The 16,878-nt window shown below is 33.7% G+C and overlaps 1 protein-coding gene across 2 annotated transcripts in view; it reads left to right on the forward strand.

Annotated features, from left to right (window-relative positions):
• The window catches only part of KCNQ5 (potassium voltage-gated channel subfamily Q member 5), a 650,068-nt gene that overhangs the window by 619,255 nt on the left and 13,935 nt on the right, over positions 1-16,878 (forward strand). For both annotated transcript variants that reach the window (XM_051997265.1, XM_051997266.1), the window contains one exon: positions 15,165-15,296. In XM_051997265.1, the coding sequence (XP_051853225.1) occupies positions 15,165-15,296 (132 nt within the window). The remainder of the gene's footprint in view (positions 1-15,164; positions 15,297-16,878) is intronic.

Genomic DNA, 16,878 nt, shown 5'->3' on the forward strand with positions numbered 1-16,878 from the left:
AAATATCTCAATTTCAAAAAAGGAAGAGAATAAATTCTGCAAATTATAGAACATTAATGTTTATCTTGATTACTAGAAAAATTAAATAATATTAAAGGGCTGATTAATAATAATAATCTGTCTATTTCTCCATTCAAATAATCATATAATTTTTGACAGGTTGTAAGGTTATAATTGAGGGCCAAGAGAAATTCATCAAAGGTTTTATGATAGGTATGGCCAAACCCTGTTCAGAATACACTGGGAGAACTGAAATGTCTGTTGTACATTCCCTCTCTCATTAATCCAGTATATATTTCATTCAGTTATGAAAATAGCTGCTATATTCTCAGTCTTTAAACTACCTACTGACCTGAATACTGCACATCAGCCTCTATTACACTATTCAAAATTAACTTAAGATTGTATGGTCATAAATGATAGTTCTGCCCAATGCCCAGTTTATTCCCAGTTGGAGATCAAATGTTAGCATTTCTTAAAGCCTGCTTGCTGTTCTTATATGGAGCTATTTTTGCTGAGCAGAAAATAAAGAAGTGTGGGCTCTGCAGTATATACATAAGTAAATATATAGCTATCCTTCAGTATAAAGAATCACAGCATCTCAGAGTAGGAAGGGATGTCAGAGGTCATCTGGTTCAACTTTAGCAAAAATCCAAATCTGACCAGTGATCATGCATCCAGACATTGCTCAAAGACCTCTGAAGGAAATCCACTACCTTCCAAGGCAGACCATTCCATTCTTGAATAACTCTAAGTATTAGATTTTTTTCCTTTAAATTAAACTTAAATATGCCTCCTTTGTGAGTTTTATTTGCTGTTCCTAATACTACCCTCTAGTTCCAAGCAGAACAAGTCTAATGCTGCTTTCATGGGTCCTTTATATACCTGAAGATAACTATCATTTCCCTGCTAAATATTCTCTTTTCCAGACTAGATATTCTCAGTTCCTTCAACTAATCTTCATATTTTATGATGTAATTTGCTGTCTCTTAGGAACTTGATCCAACTTATAAATTTGATATATAACCATTAATGACTAAGTGTTACTTTTGGTCATCTGTCTAATATATCTCTCTTTTTTTCTCACAAGAATAGCTTTAGGGACGTTGTCAAATGCTTTACTAAAACCTAAGAAAAAAAGTGTTCCATTGACCTACCAAGCTAATGACCTTGTCAGAAATGGAAATGAAGTTAGTATGGCATGATCTGTTCTTGAAGAAATTATGCTATTTCTTTAAGATTATTCCTCTATTAATCATCACAATGTTATTAAGTTTTTCCAGCAATTAAGATGAATATTAATGTCCTACAGTTTACAGAGTCCACTCTCTTCCCTTTCTGGAAATTGAGATAATATGTTCTTGTCTCCAGTCCTGCAGTCCCTTGCTTTCCACAAAAAAAAAAAAAAAAAAAAAAAAAGTGTTTAAAAGCATCTATTATCTCACCCCTACTACTCGTCATAATTGCTTTGACCCTTTTTTTTTCATGGAAAAGAAAACTCTCATAGAAAATATACATATTCGAGCAAAACAAATTCCCATATGCCCATGTACAAAAATATATGTCTCATTCTGCCTCCTAAATTATCACCTTTCTAAGTGGGAGGTCCATAATTTCACCCTCAGTCCTTAAGACCCATGGTTATCATAATTTATTGTACTTTATCAGATCTCTAAAGTCCTTCAAAGATGTTTCTCTTTACAATATTGTGATTATAAAAAGAGATCTTGACAGTTTCCTCTAACATTGTCCATTTAATCAGTGTTCATAGTATATAACATTTCATTAAATTCATACACCATAATTTGTTTAGCCATTCTCTAATATGTAGAGCACCCCTCCATAGTTTACAGTTTGGGGCTACTATGAAAAGAATTGTAGGAAGATATGAGATGTGTTTTGCTTTTGTTTAGTCTGACTCTTTATGATCCCATTTGGGGTTTTCTTGTCAAAGATATTTGGGAGGGTTTACCATTTTATTCTCTGACTCATTTTACAGAGAGAAAACTGAAGCAAACAGGGTTAAAATAATTTGTCTATCTTTGCAAATGTGAGTTCTTTTCCTCTTTATTTAATTCCTTTGAGCTACAGACCTACTGTAGGTGTACATAATTTAATGATCTTTGGGGCTTTCTAGAAAGGCTAGACCAATTCACAGCCTCACCAACAAGGTATCAATGTGCTTTTTTTCCTGCATTCTCTGCAACATCCATTACTTTTTTCTCTTTGCCTGTCTGATGAATATGATGTAGAACTTCAGAGCTGCTTTTAATTGGCATTTCTACAATTGTTAGTGATTTGGAGCAGCTTTTCATATGGTTGATAGCTTGAATTTCTTCCTTTGAAAACTACCTGTGTTCTCTGATTATTAATCTCTTGAGAAATGGCTCTTATTCTTATAATTTTGAATTTGTTCTTTCCATATCCCTTTATGATCTTTCAAAAATCATTGACAGTGGTTCAGTAACTACATCTATTTGTTCTTTCAGTCACCAACGATGCATTTTCTAAGAATCAAGTAACTTGAACTCATCAAGAAGGGTGAGGTGTTCTCTATCTCTTCAGTTATCTATCAATTCTCAATCAGCATTTTTGTTGTGTCCTTTCAGTACACATTCTTCTTGTCAGAGAAAACAGAAGCAAAGAAAGATTAGGGTATTTCTTTCTTCTCTCTGTTTTCATTTTTTCATCATTCTGTTCCCTCCAAGCATGGATCTATTCTCTCTTTGCCCAAGAGAGCTAGAAACAAAAAAAAAAAAAAAAAAAAAAAAAATCAATTTTTTGTTTATATAACTTTTCTTTGAGAGTCTCAATTCATTTTGAACTTTACCCCTGTTGATACTATTCTTATTCGATTGTGTGAGCTTTGCAATTCATCCTCTTTTATTTGCCCTAGCTGCCATCTTTTTAAAAATCTAAGATCATTGATGAATCCTATGTATTAGTTTCTGCCTCTTAAGAAAAATCCTTTTCTTCTCATTTGTATCTTCAGAATTTCCTTTTTAAGACTTTTCCATCTTTCCTGAGTTTCCTGGATTCAACATTGGACCTAAAACTGTAAGACCTATGTTCAAATCTCAACTGAAACCCAATTAAATTGTATGACTACAGACAACTTAATCAGTTTCTCTGAGAGTTTCTGCAAATGTAATTGGGACAAAAATACTTGCTCTGTTAATCTAATAGGTTGATCTATCTCAAAATAATATATGAATTTAGCTATTGTAATTAATAATATTTATTTAAAGTATTTATTAAGATTCTACAATGGTGGTTCATTTGAGTTTCTCACTAGCAAGTGAGTTAATCAAACTATTTTCTCTGTTCTGCACAATAAAGAATCCTCTTCTCACAAAGTGATGATTTTTGTCAACCCTCTTTCCTGTTTGTCCTGGGAAGAGAACTTCTGGCAATCTGGTTGTGCAATATGGAGGCAGTTGTTATTTGTCCTTCATTTTCAAGGAGAATAGAGATCTCACAGGTTATTTCTTAATTTATGCTTTTAAGTGAGGCAGAGTTGTGCAAAGCAGTCCTCGCTCTCTCTTTCTGAGTCATTAAAGTCCAGTGGCAGGACAAAAGTCAAGACAACTAGTGCCTGCCTGGAATGCAGTAGATAACCTTGGCGTCTTTGATGTGTGAATATGCTCTAAGCCATCCACATTGCCTGCTTCAGCTGCTTTCATGTCCACTGGAACAGACTGTTCTCATCTGCCCATTCTGCCAGGGGAAGTCTTCATATGCTAGGAATAGACATCCCCCTAATAGGTTTGACACCCGTCAGTTACCCTAACCTGGTTTCTCCTGCTTACTGAGATGATTTGCCAATGTATGGCAGCAGCCTCTCACAAGCACAGGTAAGAATTAAATGAAGATGAACACCAAAGGTGAATGAGCTCTGCTAAAAAGGGCTCAGATCACTTCCCAGCTATGGGACCCTGGGTAAGTCACTTAACCCCAATTGCCTGAGCAGAAAAGTAAAAAATTAAAAAATAAATAATAGATACAAAGGATTCAGAAAACCCTCACATGAGAGGTAATAGTCCTCCCTGAACACCCCATACACCCCTATGTGACCCTCCCTCTCTGAGTTTCAATTTCCTTATCTGTAAAGTGAGGACATAAGATTTGACATCTTCTAAGGTCCATTCAAGCTCCCAATCTTTGATCCTATGACACGTTATGCAAGACTATAATAACACTAGCTAGATTGTGTTTGGGAAGATAGATAATACCATTCACTGGCTTATGGCCCTCATTCACATATAAACCTGGCACTTCTCTAAAGATAGCCGCTTTGCTTTGTAACTACTGAAACTGTTCAAAATGTAACCTTTTTTTTTTTTTTTTAAACAAGTTAATGGGTACAGAAAGTACTCACATGCAAGCCTTTGGAGAGGGCCCAACAGGGACATCTTTCTGCCAGAAATCAGGGCTATCTCATAACTTATACTGTCCTGTTTGGAGGCTCCATAAAAATGATGGGCAGAGTTGTTTTGTTCCCATCAGTCTCTGCTCTCTTATAGCTTTTCTTAGGAGAAGATGGTTACTCCCCAAAGGACCAGATTACTGCCTACCTGGCTTCAATTTCTGTAGCTCAGTTGCCAGCACTGATGTCATTAATTGCCCCATCTCCTGTGGCCCCTCTGCCAACATTGATGTCATCCATTGCCATTGATCTCTTGTTGCTCAATTCCACTATAGCTCCCACCTTTTGTGTTTCTTTCTCATTCCATATGGCTCCAACTCTTACAGTGTAGCTTTTTCCCCAGAAATCAGTTTTCTATTCTCCAGCAGATGGCACATTATCTCTTTTCCGGATCTGATCATTTCCAGCCAACCCACTTGGAGAGACTTCTCCGGAAATCCTGGGGGCTCTCAAATATAAATGGTCTCTGAGGTCCCTTCCAGTCAATATCTATGATGCTATGAGACAAGGAAGGAGTAGCTGGGTAGCACAGTGGATAGAGTATGGGGCCTGAATTCAGTTCAAATTTAGTCTCAGACACTTACTAGCTGTGAAACCATGGGCAAGTCATTTAACCTCAGTTTCCTCATTTGTAAAATGAGCTAGAGAAGGAGAGGGCAAACGACTTCAAGCACCTTTGCCAAGAAAAACTCAAATAAGGTCATGAAGAGTTAAACATAGCTAAGAAACAACTGAACAACATGACACAAGAATTACAAAAGATTCCACAAGTAATTACCTAGGAGTCAAGTTGCACCTATAGATCAGTGTCTCCATTATTTCAAAGTCTACTATAGACACCTGGACCTCATAGTGTCATCTTTACAGACAAAAGTTCTCTTTATATGGCTGCAGTAAATTAGAAGTGTATAACAAGAACAATATATTTGTGTGTATGTCTTTATCTCTCTTCCCTCTTTAATTTTTTTTCTTTGCTCAGAATTCTCATGCAAGTTTACAAATTCTCAGCTGTTTCTACAGTTATCTTTCTGATTTATGATGAATCTCTTCCACCCTCAAGTGGTGGTGATGGGGTACTTCATTTTGTTGCCTTTTGAATGCTTGTTTCTTTCTCTCTCATCTTTTATTTGGCAGTTACTATGAAGAACAGTACCTTCAGTTAGTGAAGATCTGAGTTCAAGTTTCCCCTATCCCCATATTTTTGGTGTGAGGTTTGGTTTTAGAGGCTCTCGATATCCTAACCCTATTAAGAGGCAAAGTGAAATGAGTTACCATCCAATGTTGCCTCTTTATTCAACAGCAAGGCATGAATGAAAAATATTTGAAAGTAGCTTTATTCTTTTCTCTAAAATTAAGTACTTCTTCAAATAAATGAGGTTATTAGTTGATCTCTCTGGAATTTATTATAAATTAAGAGAATGTTCAGTTAAATTCCTTTTAGCTACAAATAAATAAAAGATCCTAGAGTCTCCCTTTCCCTACAAAATTAACAACATATTTTTGTTTTGTTTTTAGCAGCATTGGATGCTCAACAAAGTTTTGTCCTCTGATATGCTTCAAGAATTATAAAGCAAAACTAAAGATTTAACTAAATTATAAATAGAAAAATTTGGCATAGGCTCACCAGAATGTCAAAATCCCACTGTTCTATCACCCCTGGGCAAAAGTGATTCTTTAATCTCGAATCCAACACCTATATACTGCATTTAGAGTTTTAGACAGCCCTGCTCTCCCAGAGCTCTTGCTGGAATTTCAGCTCTTTCTCCAGGCTAATAGGGGAGATGGCATTCCACACAACACAATTTGTTTGACTGTTCTGAAATCAAGGGACACCCACTCAGTTTCCAATTCTTTACTCTTATAAAAAGTACTTCTATGAATATCTTTTTCCTAGATAGAAGGAAAATTTGAAATCTGAAGAGAAAGAAAGAAATCTAAGAAATGGTTTATCAGTCTTTCTGCTCTTGCCCTCTCTTTTCACATAGTTGACAGATTGTGCAAATAGGGAAAGTTGAATCTGCTGTAATCACAGTGACTTCTCATTTTATCCCTTCTTCAAACTTGTATTGATTGTTTTATCTTTGTTCAAACAAATCTAATACTATCTGACTATACACAGATGACTGATTCTGAAATGACTTTCTCTTTAGTAACCAGTCATTTCCTGAATGTAAAAATACAGTCAGTTTTAATTTTTGTAACATTGTTTGGTCTTCAACGTATTCTAATTTCTTTCTTAATGCTATTTTTTTACCTCATTGCCACTTCCTATCATGCCTTTCAATATGCATATACCTCATTACTTAGAAGTACTATTAGTATTCATATATCACAAATAATCATTACAGTAATCAGAATTCTGAATTTTTCACTGTTATTTTCTTTTATATTATTGCCTTGTGTATCATGAGAAAGTAATCATGATCTAACATGCTATCCTACCCACCTCCTGACTGAGGGCTTATAGATTCAAGATGGAGAATGAAACATACATATTTGTACATAGCAATATGGCAGTTTGTTTTGTTAACCTGTACATATTTGATAACAATGGTTTTGTTTTTTTCTAATTAGAGGTTGAAGGTAGGATATGTCTGTTTATAAATAAGACTTCTGACCAAATGGACCACAATTCTTTGAATGCTTTCATTCCTTGATCCCTAAATACAATTTCTAACATCATTTCCACCATCATCCCCTAAATTTATAGAAATGCTACTTAAAACCAAGAGTTTTGTTTTGTTTTGTTTTGTTTTTTACTGTTTCAATTTTGTATTTTTATTCTCAGTACTTAGCACATAGTATACTCTTTAAAAATGCTTGTTGATTGATTGATTGGAGGGGAAAAATGGAAATGATTATGGGGTATAGGGACTATTGAATTATGAAAAGAGACTGCAGGTTGGATCTCTACAATCCAGAAAAAAAAAAAAAAAAGCTGAGAACAGAGATATTTTAAGGCATTTGCAATCCCAAACAATATGAAAACAATGATAATTGACATTTTCTTTCCAGTTCTGATGTTTTAGAATGAAGAGGTATTTTCTAAAGCTTTGCAGCTACAATTTGTAAATTATTGTTCTTAATATTAGTAAAATGTGACATTTTAATGTTTTCAAAATTTTATATACATAATCTCACTTAATTATCCTAATAACTCTGCAGGTGGGAATCAGTCTGATACCTTTCTTCTCCTATACTTTCCTTTTTTTTTTTTTTTAAGTAACTTTTTATTGACAGAACCCATGCCAGGGTAATTTTTTACAACATTATCCTTTGCACTCACTTCTGTTCCGATAAAACCAAGAGTTAATGTAGAACGTAGCAGGGGCAATGATGATGGAAAGAGTGGCTGAATCTGGTCAAATACATGCAGAAGGGCTCCATGCTGGAGATCATACAACTTTAAAGGAACAAAAATAAATTTTCAATATATCTTGGGAAGATTACAACAGAATGTAAAAAATAAGAGAGAATACTATTAGTTGACTGACCTACCTAGCTTACTAGACTGATTATAAACTTTCACACACTATACAGTACAATCAGTTTGGTTTATTTGGTATTCACAAATGGCATTCCAGCTCTCTTATGTTTGTCTTTGTACAAGCTGTTCCCTATGCCTGAAATTCATTCCTTCCTTAACTCCCTGACTTGGGATCTCTAGATTTTTTCAAATGCTACCCTCTATCCAAGAAACTTAGAAGTTATTACCTCCCCACCCACAAATTTCCTCATATTTTTATACATATTTTCTCTATTATATTTAATATTGTATATTTTTCTCTATTATATTTATTATCTATATAGTTATCTTGCCCAGTAGAATATAAAATCCTAGAGAATTTTGTTTCATTTTTGTCTTTTAATCCCAGAGTTTAGCTCAGTGCCTGGCATATAGTGAGATTATCACTTATATTTTGATTAAATAGATTGGTTAATTGATTAAAGTACCAATTAATATAACTACATCCCCATCAACATAAAGCTAATTTCTTTTTATACACAGCATCTAGCCTTTTTTTTTTTTATTGTGAATTTAAGTCAGTCAGTCAACAAGCATTTATTAAGAGCTATGTGCCAATCACTGTGCTAAGTGCTAGGAAAGATAAACTAAGACCCCATGATGATGTAAATAGTTTAATAGCCTATTTCCAATCTTATCCATCTAAAAAATGAATTATTTATATGTTATATGTCTATACATATACATGCATATATATATGCATATATTTAATACTAGATTTTTAAGAAATAAATTATTCTTTTCATTTTCTTACTATATTTGTTCCTCCTAGCCATTATATTGAAGTTGAAGAGAACCAAAGTTTATATTGATTTAATTGGGAGCATCTTGTTAAATTCTTTAGAGAATTTTTCCTTCTTCAATCTCTGCAATATATATGATGTAATTATTTTCATAAGGGTCTTTCCCCCCCAATGGTTCCATGAAATAAAGTTTATTGCTTTAAACCATTTATTCACTTTTCCATGGCCTCTGAACCATCCCTCTAATTGGCAGATACTTCTTTTATCCATCTATAGTCAAAGCATCAATATGTATATGGTTCAATTCTTCTAAGTGTAGAGCAACTCCTTGATTATAAGACAATGAATCACTCCTTAAAAGCTATTGTTGTTGAATCATTTCCATTGTGTTTTACTCTTTGTGTCCTCATTTGGAGTTTTCTTGGCAAAGATACCGTAATGATTTTTCATTTCCTTCTCTAGCTCATTTTACAGATGAGGGAAATGAGGTAAGCAGAATCAAGTGACTTAATCAGAGTCACAGAGTTATTAAGTGTCTGAGACCAGATTTGAACTCAGGAAGATGAGTCTTTCTGACTCCAAGCCCACAGTTCTATCCACTGCTGCCCTATTTGGTACTAGGCTATCAAGAAATAGTTTATTCTTTCCATTTTCTTATATTAGCTCCTCCATATTTTGATATGATGGTTTGTGACTTTTTGGTGTAATATAATTAATCGCTGGAGTTTGAGGAATAGAATGGGGTTAGTAACACTAGATCAAAGAGTATTTAAACAAGGGGAGAAGAGGAGGAATAAAGTATAAGACAGAAAAGTAGGAAGAAACTAAATTATGAAAAGCTTTGAATTCACAGCCAGAGCTTAAGATACAAAAGTTTTGGCTCATTGTAATTCCACTTATGGTTTTACCTAAATTATTGGATCCTGCACCTTTGATATTTGCTGAGGAGAAAGTAAAAATGGGGAGAAGGGATTGGAGGAAAAAGTGATTTTGGAAAATCCACTGTAGATTTTGACCCCAGGGAACTCTAAAGGCTCATTCCACTTTTGAGAATATGATTCAAAAAAAAGTCCAAAAAAAAAAATCCCTATAGCCCATTCATACATAGGTTTTTATTGAGATTGCCTATAATCTGTAGCAGAAGTACCAATTACATAATTCCCAGGTCTTTTCAGTGGAAATTAAAATATGCTCATTTGGATATTTAAATATCTATGAAGTCATTAAAGTATCCAAAAAGTCCAATATATTCAACAAATTATTCTCCAACTTTTCCTTCTTCCTTCAATAAGAAGAAATCTAAGATGAAACATTCTACTATACCAATAATTCTCAAATTTGTTGGTCTACAGATCTTTTTATACACTTAAAAACTGAGAATCCCAAAGCACTCTTGGTTCTGTGGATTTTATGTTAACACAAATACTTCTGTGAAAAATAAATATGTTTTCCAAATAAAATTGTCAGAAGAATATTATTGTTTTACATATTTTTGTACATGTCTTTAATGTTTGCTTAACAGAGGACAAAGGATTCCCATCTGCTTCTACACTCAATCTATTGAAAGATATTTTTTGGTTAAAGTATATGAAGAAAATTCAGCCTTACTCAGATAGGTAGTTGAAAAATGGGAAAATATCTTAAGAGGCAAATAACATGTTGATATTTTGTCAATGTATTTTATTTTATGCATTTATTTTAAATAGTATTTTATTTATTTTATTCATTTATACATGCAAAGATAGTTTTCAACACTCACCTTTGCAAAATCTTGTGTTCCAAATTTTTCGTCCTCACCTCCTTTTTCCCCCCCTCTCCAAACAATGCAATATAGGTGAAAAATGTATAACTCTTCTAAATACATTTCCATAGTCATCATGCTGCACAAAAATATCAGATCAAAAGAAAAAAAAGCACAAAAAAAAAAAGGAAGAAAAAACAAGTAAAAAAAAAAAAAAAAGGTGAAAATACTTTCTTATGATCCATATTCAGTCTCCATAGTTCTCTCTCTGGATATGGATGGCATTTTCTTTCACCTCCTTGATGTCATGGTCCTTTTTGAGAATGAAAGACAAATAACAATCATCACAAGTCTATTGGAATTGCTTTGAATCACCTCACTACTGAAAAGAGCCACATCCACCACAGTTAATCATCACATAATCTTCTTGCTGTATACAATGTTCTCTTGGTTCTGCTCACTTCACTCAGCATCAGTTGATGTAAGTCTTTCTAGACCTCTCTGAAATCATCCTGCTGATTATTTCTTACAGAACAAAAATATTCCATTCTATTCACATGCCATAACTTATTCAATCATTCTCCAACTGATGGGCATCCACTCAGTTTCCAATTCCTTGCCATTGTCAAAAGGGCTGTTACCAACATTTTTGCAAATGTAGGTACTTTTTATTCTTTTGTGATCTCTTTAAGATACAGATGCAGTAAAAGCAAGTATTATTTTTTTAATTTTTATCTCATTGGATGTTCTAAAACTCTCAACACCCTGCAGACCACATTTTGAGAATCACTGCACTACATAAAACCTAGCTCATGGCATACACCTTCCTGGCACACTCCCTCTCTAGGATAGCCTAGAAGTAATTAAATCTCGTTCTTCTTGATCTTCTCTGGGAAAATCCAGAGAATCATCATACTCTGTAAGCAAATCTAAATTAACAGAAAATTAGCTACTTTTATAAATCCATTCTGTTTTATCAAATGTAATTAACTGAGGCAGAAGATTCCTACTTACTTCATTCAACCTCTCTGGACTCAGTTTCCTTATCTGTAAAATGAGAGGATTGAAGTGGATCCTATAAGATACGTTTTAGTTCTAAACGTAAGATTTCTAATACTTACCTCATAGACTCCAAAGAGATAATGTATATATAAATACTTTTGCAAAATTTACAAGACTAGAAAGATTGGTTATTGTCATTATCTCTTAGCCTCCTTTCATTCCCATCTCCAAGAACAAGAAAAATTGTTCTATTTCTATTTTAGAATGATTAGTCCTTAATTAGTAAATCTGCCTTATATGCTCAGTTTCAAACATTCCAAATATTATGCATCCCATGTTTAAGAGTTTAGTTTTGATAAATCAATGTGGCAGCCTATGCCACTTGGGAAGCCAATATTCTATGAAGCAATCAGACTGGTGGCCCATTAGACATTTTAAAACCCATTTTGCATATTTTTCATCATCTTGTCATAAAGAAATAATAAAAGCTGCCAGCTTCATGGCCTTACATTTGACATAATAATATTGATCACAATGATTAACTATGGGCTTTTTTTTCCCCTTAGTTTTGGCTAGCTTACAGACAGTAAATTATGTGCAATAAAAATTAAATTAGCTAATGTTTTTATATGAAATATTATGACTAGGTGATAGCTTGCAGCTTAAAATAGAGCAAATGAGGGCCCACTAGTTTTCATGGGCCATGGCACTATAGCCTCAGGCCATTTCTGCTCTTAATATTGCTGTTTGATGACATGCAGACTCCCAGGCTTGTGGTCCTCAGTCAGTACAATCACAACCATTAGAAAACTTTTCCTGGAGTCCATTTTTCAGCTGTTTTATGATGGTTACCTGACCCACAAATGAACCAAAAGTTGAACGGGCTCCTTTTTTTTTTTAATTAATAGAGCCATAAAGAATGGCCTCCCTAAACTTCCTCTCTGACCCCAACATAGATGTGAATGAAGAAGTTTGCAATCTCTCCAAGAGTTTTGAGAATGGTGCTAGTATTTAGGGGAGAAGAGCTTTACCTGTATAATTAAGATCAATTCAAATAAAAATGCACATGTTGAAGAAAAAAACAGTTGATATATTCCAAATATAATCAAAATCAGTTTTTTCCTACAAGAGTTAGAAAATAAAAGCCAGACAGACAAGAAAGTAGTATGGATTAGTGGATTGAATGATAGACTTGGGAGTCAGAAAGACTCAAGAATGCCTCCTCAGATGTTAACTACCTGTTTGTCTAAAATGGGAACAATAATAACAGCATCTACCTCCAATAGTTGTGAGGATCAAATAAGATTGATATCTATATAAAGTACTTTGACTATCTTTAAGCTTTAAATAAATATCAAGTACCATCATCATCATCACCATACCAAAATAACAAGGTGCTAAAATGAAACAAACTATCCTTCAATCAGTTATCTTCTAATAATTGTCATCTATTTAAATCTTTCTGTAAGAAAAAAAAAATCCATAATAAGAGGAAAAAAATAATGGGTGGGGGAGAGAGGGGATAAATAGATACAAATTATAGAGAAACAACTGAATGTACACTAAGTTTTCAGCTCTTCAATGTGAAAAGACTATCCCAAAGCCATCGTTGACTTACAAGTTGTTGATGACATAATTTTTCTGTTGTAATAGACAAAGGAACAAACAGTTCATCTAAAAAAGAACGTATTAAATTGAAAACAGAAGGACTGCTATATAGTTTTAAGCACTCTGGATCTGTCTTCTCTGATTGGCACTTAGCTATATAGAGTATATCCATTTTGAAATCCTGGGAGATCCATTTTGTATTACAAGTTTCTGTATTCAAATATGCTTTCACACATACATATGTACATGTATGTACACATCTGTGTGTGTTTATGAGTATATATATTTCCTATGGATAGGTCTGTTTTCTGTGAGTTTTTGTTTTAATCTGCTTTTTTTTTTTTAATCTCCCACTTTAATCTTCGAATGCTTTCAGGAATTTTTTTTTAAAACATAAGTAGCCATGAGAGGTATCATGGTGTAATAGAGCCCAGTTTCTAAAACTGGTTCACAAATCCATATGGGATTTCATAAATGAATATAAGGGTCACAAAATTATGATTTATTATCTAAATGCTTTGTTTGAGGGCCCACATAAAAATTTATCAGATGAAAAGGGGCTGTAAGTGGAAAAAGTTTTAAATCATGTCAACCTAGGAGTCAGAAATGCCTTGCTCAAGATCTAACTTTGTGACCATGGGAGATTTATCCAATCTTATACCTCCTCTGATCTATATGTAAGGGGTGAGGGGTGTTAGGGAAAAAAAAGTATAAGCCTAGATTTTTTTAAATGTAATTATATTAACATATTATAAAAATGTATTGACCCACCATATAGTTGTCTTTAGCTGGGGTGTTCCAGGATTACCTGGAATCAGGAAGACCTGAACTCAAATCCTACCTCAGACATTTATTTCCTGGGTTTATTTATGTGACTATGGTCATGATACAACCTTTTCAATGCTCAATATCACTCTCTAAATGATGGGAATAATAACAACACCTACTTTGTAGGGCTGTTGTGAGGATCAAATGAGATTATATATGTAAAGCTTAGATTGAACACTGAGATTGTAATCAAAAGAAATGAATTCTGTCACTTAAAGTAGCTGCCACCTTGATCAAGTTATCTAATTTTTCTGGGTCTTGGCTTTTTCATTTATGAAGTGAAACTAACAATATTTGAATTATTATTCTTGTTTGTGTTTTTAAATGAGAAAACTAATATGAAATAGATGTTCTGGTTCCCTTAAATCCAATTCACAATCTAGTAAAGACATCATCCTTGTGATATTATCGATCCCCTTTGAGAACAAGGGACTAACAAGAACAATCAGAAAAATTATATATATATCAATTGTTGTTGTTTTCAGTCTTGTCCTTGACCCCATTTCCTTCTCTAGCTCTTTTTTCAGAGGAGGAAACTGAGGCAAACAAGGTTAAAGTGACTAGGTCACATAGCTTGTTTGCCTCAGTTTCCTCCTCTGAAAAATGAGCTACAGAAGGAAATGTATCTGAGTATCTGAGGCCAGATTTGAATTCAGGAAGATCAAGGCCCAGCACTATATCCAGCATATCACCTAGCTGCCCTACATAATAATTACAACAACACAAATGGAAAAACAACAGCAAAAAAGGAAAATGAATGGTATGAATTATAATGAAGACTGGTCCCAAAGAAAAGATATGAGAAAGTGCCATTCTCATTTTCCTCCACTCTATTCCTAATTTCTCAGTAGTATGAAATGTTACATATAATGTCAAACTATTTCTGGTTAGATTTTAACTGTGTTGAGAGGTTTTTTTAATTAGTTTTTTTCTTTGTAATAAAAGATTTCTCCCTGGGAAGCATTGGAAGAGGGTTATATCAGAAAATGTAGCTGATGGAAAACAAAAGATGTAAAGCAAAGTTTATTTTTTAGAAACAATCTTGTGAAAAATGTTAAAACAAATAATTTATTGTATTTTTTTAATGATGTCTAGACAATTTGGGAAAGACCCCTAGCACTCTAGGGACTTCTTATGGCAATTTTATGAAAGGTCATAGATGAAAATCCTTTAGTCTCCACACTAATAAGATCACAGAAGTATTGCAGTTATGTTCACTTTTACACCAACTTCAATAACTTCTTTAATCAAAAGGATTCAGAATCATTGGCAATGTATTTCTTTTTGCAGAATTATGAAGTTTCATGTTGCAAAAAGGAAGTTTAAGGAGACATTACGTCCCTATGATGTGAAAGATGTCATTGAACAATATTCTGCTGGACATCTGGATATGCTCTGTAGAATCAAGAGTCTTCAAACACGGTAAGTCATGGGTTCTTTTCATAGTTTAAAAATGCATATGAACTACCCTCAGATTTGTTCCTCAGGATAAAACAATGACCACACCAACCATCCCTATTAAAAGCTTTACTAACCTGATAAGTTCTGCCAGAACTTTTGTTCTAATGATATAACCAATCTTCAAAAAGCCTGGGTCATATCAACCCCACAAGGAAATAAATACCAGATGACTTTGTAAGTCCTTTTAAAAAATAATAATAATACATTTATTTGTAATAATAGGCTTCTTGAGATAATATAGAAATCCATTTAGCAAGCACTGATCAAATACATCCCATATGCCAGGCACTGTGCTAAGATCTGGGAATACAAAGACACAATACAAAAATATTCCCTATTCTGAAGCATGCAATAAGACTTCCATTCACATAGAGCTGTATCACATCTAAAAAAGAAAGTATTGTCAAACTAATCTTGTTGAACATTTAATAAGAGATCACCCTTATGGAATCAGTGTCCTTTTTGTTTAAAAAAAGTTTGTGTTGTGTTGTTGTTGTTGTTTTTTCCCCCCAGAAATGCCTTTCAGAAAACTCCTGGTTTTTTTCCTTATTTAAACTGATCTTCCCATTCCATCTTACTAAATAAATCCTCCCTCTCTTCCGTGAAAGGGCCTGTAGTCAAAAAGACTTGAATTCAAATCTAACTTCAGATACTAGCTGTTAGTCCCTGGGCAAGTCACTTTAATCCTGTTTGTTTCAATTTCCTCACCTATAAAATGAGCTGGAAAAGGATATGGCAAACACTCTAGTATTTTTACTAAGAAAACTCCAAACGGAGTCCCAACGAATCAGGCTATACAAAAGCAAAACAAATCTCACACCCTCCTACAATTTCCAATATTGAGCTTTCTCTTCTTTGAACTACCACAGAATTCATCCTTTCTTTGCAACATCTTATGGGGTTTGCTCATTGGTTTTTGGTGGGTCTTATTGCTCCTTACTAATTAACAGTCAATAACCAAGAAGCAATTTTTTTTCAGTTTCTGCTATGTCCCAGATATGATACTAAGCTCTGGGGACACACAAAATAGAAAGATAATCCCTGCCCTAGAGGAGCATACAATATGACTAAATTGGGGACAAAGCCTTCTCTAACCATTTCTCTATTACCAGAAATGTCAGAAGTAAATAAATGCTTCACTAATTGGTTGAAATAAATTTATCTGTGAAAATGTCAAAAACATTACTTTCAACCAAAACATCTTATCAGATCATTCAAAGCATTAGATAACTCAATATTTTGTTGAAACAAGGTCAACTATTCAGACTGATGGACTTGTCTGATCAAAGAGCTCCTACAAACAAGAACTGAGCTTTATACAGGATGTGATTTTTAAAAAGCTTAGTTTTAAGCTTTAAATAACAGAAAAGTGGATAAAAACTTTGGGATTCCCTGTATTTCTTGCATAACTCCCTACCTAGACAAACACACAAAAGGAGCACAATAATAACACATAATGTACTTTTTAAATGTATTTATTGATTAATTTTCTTTTTTTAATTAAAGCTTTTTATTTTTCAAAACATATTCATGGATAATTCTT

This window comes from Antechinus flavipes, chromosome 4, assembly GCF_016432865.1.
Source record: "Antechinus flavipes isolate AdamAnt ecotype Samford, QLD, Australia chromosome 4, AdamAnt_v2, whole genome shotgun sequence".
NCBI classification, from domain to species: Eukaryota; Metazoa; Chordata; class Mammalia; order Dasyuromorphia; family Dasyuridae; genus Antechinus; species Antechinus flavipes.